Below are 16,189 nucleotides of genomic sequence, written 5' to 3'. Positions count from 1 at the left end.
GCTAAGCTCTTCACATCCTGTGTGATTATCCTCATTTACAGATGAGGAAACGTAGACCCGAAAAGGTGGAGCCACTTGCCCAGGGTTATACAGCTAGTAACTGGGTACCACGTCTGCTTGTTTGTTTTTTAACTTCCTTGTGAGCAAAATCGCGAGACGTGGCCTTCGTTTGCTCGCTCACCATAGCCTGGCCAGCCTCTGCTGTGTGTGTCGTGGCATCTGGACAACCATGTCTGGAATAAACCATTGACGCGTGAAGTGGATTTTCTTCCTGTGTGTCGAATGGCCATTTAATAGCTATCGTGAAACAAAGGATTTTCTGCCAACCTTGAATATCGTGCTGAGGTCAAGCAGGCTCTAAATATTCCTTCTCCAGCCGTCCCAGCACGAGGCTGCTTTGGCGTAAACAGCCCCCGAAGGTGAGGACTGGCTCTTGGAGCAGTTTCACCGCCCCCCATCCATCGCTGAGCGCTGCTGTTTCTTTCGGTTCCAGATTAATGACAAGAATCCTGCCACTGTTGCTGGGGATGGATCTTCATTACCGCACGGACACTAAATGCTTAAGACAGGAACCTATCACCCCTGCTCGCTAATTGTGAATATGCCAGCTCGTTTTGTCTCTCTTCAAGCCTGTAATGCTGTAATGACTTGGTATTTTCTGGTTCGTTCAAATATGTACACGTACACACACACACACACACACACACACACACACACACACACACACTATGACTGTTCATACAGAAAGAGATCCGCAGTGTGGTGACCGACGGAGTCTCAGGGAAAATAAAGTACCTGGCGGCCTGTGTCAGGGCAGCAGGTCACTAATTGAGTGCAAACCTTTTTTTTTTTTTTTTTTTTTTTTAATGTTGTTTATCCCCCTACAGGGCATACAAAACCATTGAGGAGGATGACTTGAAGTTTCCCCTTATATATGGAGAAGGCAAGAAGGTAGGCACGTGCCCGCCCCGGACTCAGAGAACAAGGCTCTGTCTCCACGGAGCCCGTGGTGATCTGTGTGTTCCACTCGGCAGCTCACGATTTTATAGCCTTGACAGCTTGAAAGAATATCCCCTCCATCATCCTTCAGGCCTCCTGTCTTGAGGGTCCAAGGAGTGGCAGGGTCGGGGGCCGGGGGTGGTGAGCATGAGGGACTAAAGTCAATTTGGTGAAAATGACATCCCCCTTCTCAATCCATTTGAATAACTTTTTCACAGTGTTTAAACACGACCGCTTTCACATACATCATCTCCTTGTGTATCTGACAACAAGCCACGAGGCAGGCAGAGCTGGCTGTCTTATATCCCTTTGGTAGATGAGGCAGCTGGGACTCCGAGGTTGAAACTGCTCAGGCAGTCACGCGGCTGGCGAGGGGTGGTACCAGATGTTGAGCCATGGCCTTCTGCTTCCTTCTTGCGCCCTCACAGCCCACCACGGAAGCTCAGGCTTTGCAAGGTGGCTTCTCCACTTGCCCCCTGGAAAGGGGACCCGAAGTTCCACCCTGATTACACTATAGGATCACATGGACCAGATCCCAGGCGGAGATAGCAAAGACCATCCACCACCAGCTCCCAGGGCCTCAGTCAGAATCAAACATTGCTGAGCTGGAGGAAGGCTGTTGATCTTAAAGTGGTCTCTGAGCAGAGACCGGAGAGGGCTGCAGTCCTGGAGCAGAGATGAGGAAGCTTTGAAGCCATTTCCCAGGAAGAACAAACACCTTCCGAATCATTGCATTCTCCCTCCAAACACGAATACATTTCAACTAGGCGCTGAGAGTTCCAATTAGAAGTGAAAAATGTGGTCACATTGAAAAGAATCTTCGGCTGAAATTTTTTTCAGCATTTGATAGCTTTTATCAGGATGAAGTGACTCATAAGAAAACCGAAGGAGGCCTTCATGGGCAGAACTTGAGTGTACGTGTGGGCATGTGCATGCGTGCTTGCGTGTGTGTGTGTGAAAGAGAACACACAGGATTAGGTTTTGGGCTCAGTGTAGCCCAGCAGTGATTTCACTGGAAGGAGACATTTCATGGAGGGAAGTGACACACAACGATTTGATCAATAAATGCATCATTTTCCAAACTAACTTGCCCCATCCCTGGTTGAGAATCATGACAGGGAAGAGCTCTACTCTTGGTAGGGTTTCGTGTATCTTTGTGTAGAGTGGGCACCATCAATGCACATCACTCAGCCCAGTGATCTACGCCTACAGCTGCAGTTCTTTGTGGTGCTGAAATTCTCAGTATTACCCTGCTGCTACCCAGTGAGCCCCAGTAAGCTCAGGACCACATCCTGTTGCCTTTGTATCCTTGGTACCTGTCCAGCCTGGTACTTGACACATGGCAGGCCGTCAGTAAATGCATGAGTATTTAATAAGCTATTCAGTTATGTTCAGTGTACTCTCCTTGGTACAACAAGAAAGTGGAAAAATGTGTTCTTCAAAGATTATCAGCAAAAAGATTTAAAAGAGCAAGGGTTTTCCCAGTTCAGCAAACAGTTCAATTCACCAGGACATCATGTTCCTCTAGCATTTCAGTTAATTAGGGCTTGACAGTTCTGTGATATGTAGCTGACAAGTTCAGTCATTGTACCTGTTGACCTATTTAAAAGCCACTGTGGCGTCAGTCTGCTCCAGGCCTGCCCTGTACCAAAGTAGCATGCCCCCTCTGTCCCAGGAGTCCATGATCTCCGGAGAAAGCTTTACAACACATCAGTTCTGTCTTGATCTTTTACAGGGCTTTTCTCCTTCCTCTCTGCACACACCTCCCCAGAAGTTTCAGAATACTTTTCACTGCTGTTACTTTTCATTTGATTTCTGCCAATGCTTTGAAGGACTTGTGTGGGACATGTAAACAAGTTCAGTAACTAGCAGAAATATCAGATTTCTTTGGACTAAAACATCCAACCAGAGAAGGTGCCACAGCAGGAAAGAGAGCAGAACGGCTATGAGGGACTCAGAATGTCCACGTTTAGAGCTGAACGCGTCTCAGCTAGAAGGGAGCTGGGCCAGGCCCCCAGCAGAGCAGTGCCAGATCAGAGGTCCCCAGGTTCACATTCCTGTGTCTGCATTTCACCCCCTTTGATTCTTGCCTTTGAAATATGTGTTACGGTTTCATTTCCACTCGACTGTAAACCTGCCCGCCTTCTGATGTGAAACCAGCTCCAAAATCCACAGCTTTTTGGGGGAAAGTAGGATGAGGATATGGTAATGTGTTAGATTCATGTCTTAGCGTTTATTAGTTATTCTTATTACCCAAGCATTAGAACGAGGATTCAAGTTCAGGTCTTTGAACGATGACGCTACACCAGGTATAGTGTCGCTAATCCAGGTGTTAGAGCAGTGGGGGTCAGTCCACCCAGAATGCCTGTCACTCCAGCCCTCTGTGTTTACCTGTCTTGATGCTGGATATCCTTCTGCACAAAAATGTAGTGCCCCCTGCTCCAGGGAAGCTTCTTAGTAGAATTTTTACCTCCTCTGAACTCATACAACCCATTGTTCATGTGTCTTTCAGCACTCAGCCATATTCCATATGTTGTTAATTAGACATGTACCTCTTAGCCTCCCTTACCAAGTTCCTTTGTAGGAGAGACCAGGCCTTAGATATTTGTCCCCCCACAGCATGGTGTATGCACATAGTAGGTGCTCAATAAAGGTTTGGGTAAATCAAATCTGTGGCCTCCCAGGAGATCATTGGTCTGACAGTGTAGGCATTAGTTTAATCGTATTGCTTCCTTAAAGCATTTGGACAACCACGTAGAGAAAGCTACAGATGGTGTGGTCTCAGCTATAAGGTCTCTGTGTGTATTTACAGCAAAGTGACATCATGTTCCTTTCCACCCAGATGGAATTTGTGAAGATGTTAGCAGGACAGGTTATAGAGTTGCTAATGGTTTGTTTTCTCCAGCCATAAAGTGTAATATATGAGCTTTGGGTGGGCAGGATCTGCCTCTGACGTTTTTACATCTTTTATCACAGAACTAGAGACGTAGCAGGTGTTCAGTAAATACTTGAAGGATGGGTGTATAGCAGATGGGTGGGTGGATGGCTGGATGGGGGGATGGGCAGATGGTTGGATTTGGTCTGAATTGATTTCAGTAGCTGTAGACATCACAGATGTATTTAGTTTATTGGACACCCTTCCCTCCAGTCTCTGCAAAAGAAATCTGAAATGAGACAGCAGCAGTCCATTAGAATTAAGATAATTGCTAGAAAAGCCACTCCTCAAGTATGCAAGTGACCTTGGTGGGCCCTTCCTTGGAAACAAGTACCCACAGAAGTTAGCAGCCAGGGGCATGGAGAGGGGCAGGAAGAACCGGAAAAATGACTGCTTCTCTCTTAGCCCGTGGCAGCTACACTGTGGTGGGAATACTTTCTCTGTGTGTGTGTGTTTCTGACGACCCTCTGCTTATACTCCTAGGCCCGAGTAATGGCGACTATTGGAGTGACCAGGGGACTTGGGGACCATGACCTGAAGGTGCATGACTCCAACATCTGCATAAAGCCATTCCTGTCTTCAGCGCCAGAGGTACCGCATGAGGTGTTCGTTTCTATTCGGTACCAGAACATGTTTTCTACATTGTTCTTCCCATGACTCACACCCCATATCCAGACGGTAGCCAACTTGTGTCACATGTACTTCTGCAGTGTCTCTCGAGTCTGTTTCTTTTCCCCACTCCATTCTCACTTTGACTGTGCTGGTTCCTCCCTCGTGGCCTCCCGCCCAGACGGCTGCACAGCCCCTAGTGGCATTCCTTGCCTCCTCAGTCCAGCCCACATATTGCCATCAGGCCAATTTTCCTAAACAACTACTCTTGACACCTGTTTGCTCAGAAACCTTCAACAACACCCCAAGGCTCAGAGACTAAAGCGCAAACTCCTTCACTTGGCATTCAAGGCTTGTTATATAATTTGGTCTAACTTAAAAAAAAAAAAAATCTGATCTTTGTTCCCCTACGCCAGCCAGAATGAACTTGCTATTTTTTGTACGTGACCTTCAGTTTCCCATATTTGCTCAAACCATGCTGTCTGCCTCGTATGCCCTTCCTCCCCATCTCCAAACATCTGAATTCTCTTTTTTCTCTAGAGTTTTACTTAAATGCTCCTCCTGCTTTCCCCTCCCCCAACCAGAAGTCATGTCTCCTCCTACTCTAGATACACGTAGAGCAGCTGCCTCTTACAGCGTTTTCACTTTCTGCCTTGTGGCATGGTGGTTCGTGTATATACTTTGTCCCCTCTTAGATTTTTAATTGCCTAGAAAGCTGATGTCATTCAGTTGATGTTTAGAGAAGTTAACTGAAAAACAAGTTGTCATATATTTGGTTTAAAAAATCATTTTTCTTATAATACAGGAAACAATGTCAAGTTCTATTTCAAGGTGTATCATTTAGAAAAGATATTGTTTGTAAGTGATAGAAAGCTCTAAGTAACAGTAGTTTAGGGGTATATTTTCTGAAATATCAAGGAGGCTGGAATTTGGTGGTTGTTCATGTTGGTGCAGCACCTCCAGTGTGCCAGGGGTGACACCTCTGCTGCTTTTTTTCCTTCGTACTTGCAAGATGGTGACAGCAGCCCCAAACATAACATTTTCATGCAAGGCAGGAAGGAGGGTACAGCCTATCTGTCCCAGTAGACATTCACTTGCATCTCACTGGCCAAAACTGTCACATGACCGCTCCTAGCAGCAAAGGAGGTTGGGAGAGTGAGAGAAATGTTTGCAATTTGTACAGTAGAGGAGAGCCAGGGAGGGGTGAGTCGGGAACCAGCGGTATCTGCATACCGTGTAATGAACTGTTGAAACGGTGCCTCGCACGGGAAATGCCCTGAATGTTTAGACATAGCTCCATCTGCATGTTCTTCCCAAGGGTGGGTGCTGTGTTTGTAGCGAAGGCTCTTTTTGTTGGAGGAAACAGAAACCCACTCATGCTGACTCAAAAAAAGGAGGTGTTTATTTTAATAATGTCGGAAGAGATATTTATGGGGGTCCACAAGAAGAACCCTTGAAGAGCCAGGCTTTATGGGAGCGAAGGTGGCTCTGGAACCCAGGCAGCCCTGAGACCAGCCACGCTGCATATGTCTCTGCCACCAGACAGCCCAGGTTCTGACTCCCCCAGCTGCACGTTCCCAGAGAGGAATCTCATTGGCCCGACTCACCTTTTCTACGAGGTCACAAGTGACTTCCCAGCCTGTAGACTGTGTCCACTCCAGAGCCAGCGATGGGCACCATCAGCCACCCAGGCCTACCCCTTTGGCAGGGCTGTGAGCAGGGCTAGTTCCTGTAGAGTCCCTTATTGCTGAGGCTGACATCTAAAATAGATCTAGCCACAGGAGGTTAAGAGGTTAAGAGAGGGAAATCTCTAGTAAACAGCAGGCGTGGAAGATACGCACATTTCCTGATATCACCCAGGATGTCAAGTGAGGTCAGCTTGGTGGAAATAATAATTACCATCTGCAGATGTCTCTCTTTTCGCCTTCATAGCAATTCTGCATGGTAAGAACCATGATGATATAAAAGTGTCCAAGGTTCCCTGGAAGTTGGCGGATCCCTGCTCCCTCTATTCTGGCCCACAGAAGGATCCCTGAATTACTGCTGAAACTCCTCCTGGCCAGAGAAAACCAATAAATATTGGGTTGGCCAAAAAGTCCGTTCAGATTTTTCCAGAACGTCGTATGGAGAACCCGAACGAACTTTTTGGCCAAGCCAATACTAGACTCATGGACGTCTATATTTTCCCCCTTGGGAGGGAGGCATTTATCAGGCATATTAAATGGTACTGTCACCTTTCTAGTTTACAAAACACACAGGTAAAGTGTGACTATGTTGGGGGTGAGGACTTCTCAGGAAACACTCATTAACCATTTTGCTCCTTAAAGGAGAGTGAAAACCTTCTCACCCTCCCCACCCCCCATACACACACACACACACACACACACACACACACACACACACACACACACACACACACACATTTTCTATATAAAGTGAGAAGTTTGGTTTGGTTTTCAGAAGAATCATCTCTATGCAGTTAGGTTATAGATCTTCCAATCACTGTGCTACTGTGGATCCCAAGAAAAGACTGTAGGTTTAAAACTTGGGCCAGCATGGCAGAGTCCCCGAGGACTGATGAAAAATCTCAGTTGGTTGATTAGAAACTTCATGTCACCTGTCTGGAAGTCTGGGCCGGACAATATACTTTTTTTTTTTTTTTTTAACGTGCAGCATCTCATTTAATCCTCACAACAATTCTGTGAGGTGTGTATGGTTTTTATACCCATTTTACAGACCAGGAAATTGAGATCCAAGGAAGTAAATTAACTCCCCCATGGTTGTATAGTTATTAACTAACAAGATGATCCTTGTACTCAAGTTTATCCAATTCGATCAGGCTCTTGTAGGAGAGGGAAGCTGAGTTCAAGGAAATCTTTTTGGGTAGTGTTGAAGGGACCCACTGAGTACTGTTTCAAGGGGCTCTGAAGAGAGTACCTCTGTCTTGGGACCTTAGTGGCCAGAGTTCCTCAGAAATACGGCCGGCCTCAGACTGCAGTTGTAGAAAATGATGGTGTGGTAGAAAAAGTAATTGGGAAAGACAGGACTGGCCTTCTGTGTGTGCCACCCTAGGCCAGACAGAATTGTGCAAAATGAGATTGTGCACCTATAATTTAGCTTAATGGGTATGTAGTGTAAATCTCAAGATTCTTTTGCACGAGATTAAAATTGTTGTACATTTTAAATGCTTCCAGATGGAGAGGCCTTAGCCAGAGCCAGGAAAGGGGGAGGAAGGTTAGAGGGAAGAGGGGGGAGCAGCTTGAATCAGCTCTGATGCAGGAGTGCAGAAGAAAAGATGGGTACAGGGAAACCCCACATCCCCAGTCTTGGGGCAGAAACTCCTTTTCCCTGGGTGGCAGTGATAAAGTCAGACCCTGGAGAAACAGCTAGGGGGCTTCTGTTGGGAGCCCACAAAGCCGGGTTAAATTTATTTAAACCATCTAATAAGGAATAACTGGCTCCCTTGCTGCCTTTATTCCCCCACCTGCACCCCAAGCCTACCCTGGCTTTCTAACCGTGACTTCCTAAGAACATTCCCCTGCTACGCTTCATCTTTGCCAAGCATGGATCTTTATTTCACATTTGGGTTCTAAATTTCAAACTCAGCTCAGGCTGGTAGTTTTAACAGTCGCAAGGAAGTGGGGTATGTGTGTGTGTGGGGGGGTTGTGTGGAATGTGATTTAGTTCTAAGAAAAAAGGCTCAAAAATCTTCTTGGAAATCAGCATTGTTCCCATTCATCATTGTAGCTCCTAATTTGACTTGATGAGTTAAATAAAAATAAATCAAAACCATGTGGATCAAATTTACGTAAAAAATGCACAGGGGTTTAAAAATTAAGAGAAGCGTTTCTAGCCAAACACATTTTTGGTTTTGCTGAACACAAGGCACTGGAAAAATCTCGAGTTTGCCAAACCCAAAGAGCGGCCGCCAGGTTTGCTGAGCCTCCCACATATCTTCCCAGGTCGAAGGTAGGGAATCTCTGGCCGAGAACTGAATTCCACAGGAGGCCCCCATCAACCCAGCGCGGGTCTGTCCGCCGAGCGTAGGAAGCGTTTTGACCCTCCCCTGGTCCACGGCATCATTCCCCCGTGTAACTGGAGCCTCTCCTCCGTAAGGGAAACACCCGCATCAGGTCTCCCATCCTCTCGCTCAATGAAGCTCATCGCTGTTCAGCATTTGTGTATCACCCTAGAGTTCAAGTGGAGAAGGAGAGGATTTGTGAATTCAGAGTCACTCTGCACCTTCTTTTCCAGCTGTTCTCCACCCCATCCAGCACACACCTCATGACCTATTCCTCAGACAGCGCGGCCCAGGCCTGCAGCCTAAACCTCCAGATGTTCTCTACTCCGCACCCCTTTCTGGCCTGTGACAGGCCCTCCCTAGAGCTAGGATTCCTCTTAATGTCTTTCTCGCTTTCTGGCCTCTACTCCAGGACTGTGCTGTTGACTTTAGGCCCCTTTCAGGCTCTTGGAAGAATGAGGTCTTTTTCTGTCTGGGGGCCGGTTTGCAAAGCCAACCCCATCAACTCAGCAGTCCCCCCTCCTCCCGCCCCTGCCAGACTGAACCACAAGGAGCCTGATTTTCTCTTGGCTTCATTTTTCCTCTCCTTGGTGTTCAGGATTCCTGTCAGCTGTTTTCTGTGACTCCAGCTCACTCATTTAGGTCATTCTGGGTTCTCTTCATCTAGATTTTATTTTTTTCTTTCATCTGAAACAGGCTTCTCTGAAAGAAGGAAGACCTTAGGCTCCAGTATCTGAACTCCCTCCCTAGCACCGGCATTACCTGTGACCTCTACAAGTTCTTTCAGCCTGCTTTCCCCCTGCCTGCAGGTGGGGTGGAAATGCCTAGATTGACAAGGTGCTGGGAAAAACAAATGAGAACATCTGTGGAATTGCGTGGCACAAGGTCTGGTACATGGTCGGAGATGGTCAGTAAAAACATTAGTCTTCCTTATCCACTGGCTTCTGGAAGCCTTTGCACTTACAGGGGATTCCCAGTATTCACTTTCATGTGCAGAGAAGAATGACTATCTTGTTTGACACTCCCCTGTTGTCTCCCATGAAAACATGAACAATATTTAAGATCTCAGGTTGACTTCTGAACGTTTACGGTCTTCTGATTCTCAGTAGCTTTTCATGCCCCAAGCCAAAATCCCGTTTTGGGAATGAGCATGTTTTACTGTATTGTGTACTTTCTGCAGTCTGGCCAATTCATAAAAAAACAATATTGGTGCACAGTGATACGGGGAGATGGCTGGGCTACATTAAATGAAACAAAATACGATTGTATATACGAAAAGTTGATCATAAGTAGGTAAAAAAGTTATGTGCCTATGTATACACATATACACATATATAAAAATATAGGTCTTGAGAAGGAAATTTTCTCGAACGTTACAGTAATTATCTTTGGGTGGTAGAGGAGGAATTAAAAAATTCCCTAGACCCCTCAAAAATACCTTAGGAGGTAGTGTGATATTGTGGTTAGAAACTCAGACCTGGTAATCAGTCGTGGGCTCAAGCTCTATCTCTTTACTTACTAGCTGGGTGATCTTGAGAAAGTTACTTTACCTAAATCTCAGTTTCCTCCTCAGTAAAAAGAGGACACAGGGTTGTTATACCCAGGAACGCAAGGAACAAGTTAAATGACATATAAAAAGTACTTAAAACAGAATCTGGCATAATAAACATTAGCTCGTAGCTCCTATTCCATCAAGACCACAAAATCTCACTGGCTGTTTACACAGAGAGTAAACATGAGTCCAATCGTGTTTATCGAGGAGCACAGTGGGGGACATGTCCTCAAGGAATTAGAATTTTTGGCCACTTGGAAGGCCAGAGAATCGTCAGCCATAAACCCTGTGAGTCCTGCTTCCTAAGGGACTAGGGGAATTCAGAGAAGGGAGAGAGCACCATCTAATCTGAAGAAGAAGGACAAGATAAGTAGAACAAGGAAAAGAAGGAAGCAGTAGTGAGTCTGGGGTGAAGTAAAATTTGCCTTACAGAATCAGTTTGGAAGATTAGCTTGAAGGGCTATTGGCTATAATCAAGCGAATTATCATGGAGGGCCTAGAACTGGACCCGAGGCAGCAGATCAGGTCTTCAGCAAGGGGAGCAGCATAAGTGAGTGTGGCGGTGGAAGGCTTAGCTTGTAACAGCACGTGGATGGGGGGTGCAGAGGGAGGGGGGTGCAGGCGGGGAGGCCACCGTAGAGGTGAAACCATGTGGCAGTGAGGCTTTGAGCTGGGGCAGGGACCAGGAAAGCCAAAAGGTGGCACATGGGAGAGGCATTTCACAAAACAATGTAACAAGAACCGAGGGCACACTCGATTTTTAGAGGATGAAGCAGGGTGAAATTTTTAAAAAATTAAAAATAAACTTTGCTTTCTAGCCTATGAGAAAGGAAGAAGGTTGCTTGTTGGGGTCTGAGGAGGAAAAATAATTTTATCCTTTTTCCCTCTGAGTTTTCTGAACCAATTTAAAAAACAGACACAGGAGTCTGGGATGAAAATAACTTTATAGCGAGGATAAAGTTAGACTGGAAACCGCGGTTTGGATCTAAGACCAAAATGGACTCTTTATTCCTCACCTCCAGCCCTCAAATTAAACTTGCCTCCTGGACTGGCTCTCATCTCCCCAGACCACAAAGGGAGGTTTTCCTGGTATTTACCTGCTGGAGGACAGGAACAGAGGGGCAGGTGCTGCTTATGGACAAGTAGGGACCAAGGAGAAAACTCCAGCGGGCTCGCCGTCCCACGTCCCTTCTCACCAATCCTATAGGGAGAGGGCCCATCGCAATACAATGCCTTTGTGCCTTTGTTGACTACAAAACAACTTAGAGGCTTGACGGGAAAATTTATTATTCTCTTTCATACTTCTGTGGGTTGAATGGGCTCAGCTGGGTGCTTCTTACGTGGTCACAGTTGGATATCAGTCGGGGCTGGAGTCATCTGAAGGCTAGATGGGCTGCACGTCCAAAACGGCTCTCTCACATGGTTGGCAGTTGATGTGGGCTCTCAGCTGCGTGTTGAGCCGAGGCAGCTACACACAGCCTCTCCATGTGGTTTTGGCTTCTCATGGCATTACTGCAGCTGGATTCTGAGAGGAAACATCCCAAGAGCAGTGGTTCGAGAGACTGAGGCAGAAGCTACAAAGCTTTTTAAGACCTAGCTTCAGGAGTCCCATAACATCACCTCTTCCACATTCTGGTGATTAAGGAAATCACTAAGGCGGGTCCATATTTGAGGAGAGGAGACCTAGAATCCACCCTTGATGGGAGGAGCAGCATGCTTGTACAGGGAGGGAAGGAAGTGATGGTGGTCATTTTGGAGACCTTCTACCATCGCCTTCCTGTAGAAGTGTCCTCCCTGCTGTGAAATCTTGAGGGTTAGGGTAATCATCTATCTTTCCAGTGCAAACTAATATAAGTTGATGCATTAGTTATTTACCTAGTTAATTAAGAAAGGAAACCTAGTTTGCAGTGTAGAGGCAGATTTACAATGATGCTAATTAATTAAATGTAAGTATCAGGGTCCTTCACTCAGACCAGCCTTCAATGAGTTCTGGTTGTTACTGGGAAATGTAGACAGTTCTGTGTGGTGAGGAGAGGCAAGGTTATAATCAGGAATCATTTCCTTGCAATCATTTCTCAAAAGAAAGGGACCTCATTTTCCATGGTTCCAGTAATCTGTTGCAATTTCTCTTCTCATTCCTAATAAACATTCACATTAGTATCTAAGTTTGTATTCATAATTATTTCTGTGTTCTTTTTCTTAAAGAGAGCTCCCCAGAAAGACAAATACTGTATCATCTCACTTATATGTGGAACCAAAAACAATAAACAAAACCCCCAAGAAACAGCAACAAAAAACCAAAACGCAAAGAGATCAGACTTGCAGCTACCAGAGGTGGGGACAAAGGGGAATTAGAGGAAGGTGCTCAAAAGGTAAGACTCCCAGTTATAAGATAAATAACTACTAGGGATGTAATGTACAGCGTGATGACTATAGTTTCCCATGTATTGTACTGCTGTACAATATACAGGAAAGTTGTTAAGAGAGTAAATCCTAAGAGTTCTCATCACAAAGAAAAAAACATTTTCCTTTTATTCTTCTGTTTTCTCTTTTTATTGCATGTATATGAGAAGATGGATGTTAGCTGAACCTACCGTGGTAATCATTTCACAATATATAAATCAAACCGTCATGCTGTATGCCTGAAATTTATACAGTGATGTATGTCAATTATTTCTCAGTAAAGCTGGGGGAAAAAATGCTCCCCAAATTGTACAAACTTCAGGCCTTACAAGCCCTGGATCCCCCTGTACAAAGGGAAAATGATGAGTTCTGTCTAAAGATACTTTGATAATTTACAGCAGTTGTATTTGGCACTTTTTTTTTTTTAACCAGTCTTATTGAGATATAATTGACATATGAGATCGTATAAATTTAAGATGTACAGTGTTTTGATGTGTTATACTTACATACAGCTGACCCCTGAACAACATGAGGTTGAATGGCACGGTCCACTTATATATGGGTTTTTTTCCATATGTTATGGAAAAACCCAAATGAATTTTTTGGCCAACCCAATACTACAGTACTACACAGTCCGAGTATGGTTGAACCGCAGATGTAGAGGAACCACACATACAGAGGCTGACTATATAAGTTATATGCAGAGTTTCAGCTGCGCAGAGGGTCAGCGCCCCTAACCCCCTAGTTGTTCGAGGATCAGCTGTATCGCAAGATGATTATCACGGTAGTGTTAGCTAACACCCCTATCACATCACTAATTACCGTTCCTTTTCTGTATAACTTGCAGGTATATAACCCAGTATTACATACAGATTATGTATATACATTATATATAGTGTGTATATGTGTGTGTGTGTGTATATATAATACAGTATATACACATTATATTTAACTATAATCACCATGCTGTACTTTGGATTCCCAGAACTTATTCATCTTATAACTGGAAGTTTGTGCCCTTTGACCATCATCTCTCCATTTCTCTCCCCACCCCCTCCCCCCTGAAAAACCACCACTTTCCTCTATGTTCTATAAGTTCAGTTTTATGGGCAGTTTTCTGACTCTCTTCTCTAGTGCCACATGTCTGCAGCATCTCATACATCTGCTTCTCAGTTGGGTTGATGCCCCCTTGGGGGTATATGCTCCCCTCCCATCACCACCACCACTTTGAAAATGTCTGGGGGAAAAACAATCACATGTTAAGAGTGTATAGAACTGCTTTCATTGATTCTGGTACCATCTGACCTTATACATACAGGAGAGACTTCATGCCGTAGCCTGTCCATCTCCATCTCTAATTCTCCAGTCTAGCTGTAAAAAATCACTCGTGATGCACCTGTGTGTCATCCATATGGATGGTTCCCATTAGGAACTGTCTTGAGATTTGCTAACCAGCTATTTGAGATTTACTTGTACACACACCAGAAAGTCTAGCTTTTGAAATTTGTGGTCACACAAGGGAAGCCAACCTGTATATTGTGTCAAACATTCCTTCTCATTGGAGATTATTCCCTGCTGATTCTCTCCTGAACAATAATAATTTCACTTGAATGTTTCAAGTGAGTATCTTTCTTTTTTTTGCGTTAATTTATTGTATTACCTCATATAAGAATAGTTTGAGGAGTTTGTTAAAGAATGCAAACCCCTGGAATCCACTTCCTGAAAATCTGAATCACTAGGTGTAGGGTGGGGTCCTAGCAATTTTCACATTTTTAGACACTTCTGCAGCAGGTGATCCAAAGAGCACTCTTTGAATAACACTGTCATAAGCTGTTCTTCACTGTGTTTCAGGAACTTTAGTTTAATAATCCTGAAGTCATCCATGCTCTAGTCCTACATTGCATGATTCCTTCTCACCATGCCTGTGGCTCCGTTCTAGGCTGGTAGGTTAGGGCTACTACACACCTCACTCTCTGCTTGCTCACAGGTCTGCCGAGACCTGGGCTGCTTGCAAGCAGTGGGGTTAACGTTGCCACATGACAGGTATCCCATAGCTTACCAGGGCTGATTGGGTCTCCTCTTCTAAGGCAAGATACATAGTAACTTGCTCTCCTGCTCAGTGGAGATCCCTAAAATCCTGCCTTTGTGAAACGAGTCCTGTGAAGTAGTAACACACTGTGGTTATTAGGTTCAGTCCCAATGGCCAGAAGTAGCAGCTACAAGAATAAAGAACAGTAGTCATTTAATTATTTACATGCCGGGAGACCAGATAACTTACCCTCTCAACCGGGACATTTTTGAGAGTCAGTGGGGACACTATTAACAATTATGCTGGGAAAGCAGCACAAACCCAAACTATCTCAGGCAAACAGGGATGGACGGTCACTCTGTATCTGCCTCCCCCGCCTCCTAAATGGATTTGACATGACTCTGTCTACACAGCACCCATGTACTTTCACTCGCAGGCTGGGATTTCCTCTGACCCTGATCTCTGCAAACGGGCATTTTAATGAACACAAATGTAATCCTCAAATGACTAACAAGCTGGACTCAAGTCCATTTGTTCACTGATGCATTCAGTGAGCCTTGGATTCTGTGATGAACAAGCCATTGGAATCCCAGAGAAAGGAGTAGATGATAGGAGTGTCCCCATCTGTAAAGGGAATTCCTTCCTCTATAGCTTACCTCCCAAAGTTGTAAAGTTCTGGCCTCGCATGGAGAAAATGAAAGCCTTAACGCTATCGCGGCCGGGCACTGGGTACAACTTTAGACTCTCTATGTACTACCTAATATCTTAGCTGGTTTAGAAACTTTTTCAGTTGTTAGATGGTATCCACCCTCAAAAGGCAAATGTTTGTTTTGTCTGTAGACTCCAAAAAAAAAAAGAAAAACACCAAACCTCAAGAATATCTGTGGTGCATTTCACATAGAAAATTATACCCACAGCCAAAACAACCAGCTCCTTTGGGGGTAGGAGGAACAGCCAACATATTTGTCATATTTTAATGTCCCTTGATTCATTTGCAGTCAGACGCTCTGAGGTCATGTGGTCAATCCCATCCAGGTCGAACTCATCCTGCGATGAAAGAGTCGGGGATGGTAGAGCCATAAGCATCCCCAGTGGCCACATCATCCTAACCTTTCATTTCACAAAGGGAGACACTGAAGACATTTGAGAAGCCTCATCCCTTACCACTCCCCAGTGGAAATCCAGTACTGTAGCCAAGCCAAACGACGCAAAGCCGCCCTAGCACACCAGCCCGCTCTCTCATTCCCAGGCGTTGGGCCCCTGCAGTTCCCGCTCCATGTAAGATACGTGATGCCCAAAGTCCTCCGTCCTGACACTCCCCATCTGGTAAATCAGGACTTCTTCATTTCATACTCCCGGCAGGTTGTCAAGAGATTTTAAAATGTGAATGAACAAAGTGGTTTTGCCTAACTACTAAGGGGCAGAGGTGGGTCTCAAACCCAAGTCTTTTGCCACCAAATTCAGTGTGTATTTCATGACATCATCTAGTGTAGATAGAATCACAATAGAGAATTCGGGTGCAATCTTGGTGGCCTGCCAGCATGCCAGTATTGAAATAATCCACTCGGTTTGTTGGACTGTGACGAAATATGCTAGAGTTTTATTTTCTTCTGGTACAAGTGCTATGTTCAACGTTCTGCA

General features: G+C 45.1%; 1 protein-coding gene and 1 long non-coding RNA gene across 4 annotated transcripts in view; both read left to right on the top strand.

Moving 5' to 3' along the window:
• The window catches only part of LOC309609612, a 526,119-nt gene that overhangs the window by 432,593 nt on the left and 77,337 nt on the right, over positions 1–16,189 (top strand). The gene's annotated exons all lie outside the window — the stretch shown is intronic.
• PPM1H (protein phosphatase, Mg2+/Mn2+ dependent 1H) overlaps positions 1–16,189 on the top strand; it is a 275,787-nt gene that overhangs the window by 229,647 nt on the left and 29,951 nt on the right. For 2 of the 3 annotated variants that reach the window (XM_082351253.1, XM_082351251.1), the window contains exons 7-8: positions 888–951; positions 4,418–4,525. In XM_082351253.1, coding sequence (XP_082207379.1) covers positions 888–951; positions 4,418–4,525 — 172 coding nt within the window. The remainder of the gene's footprint in view (positions 1–887; positions 952–4,417; positions 4,526–16,189) is intronic. The other variant, XM_082351252.1, reaches the window with a different exon arrangement.

This window comes from Balaenoptera borealis, assembly GCF_965194805.1.
Source record: "Balaenoptera borealis genome assembly, chromosome: 13".
NCBI lineage: Eukaryota > Metazoa > Chordata > Mammalia > Artiodactyla > Balaenopteridae > Balaenoptera > Balaenoptera borealis.
This window is presented reverse-complemented; position numbering and strand designations above follow the sequence as displayed.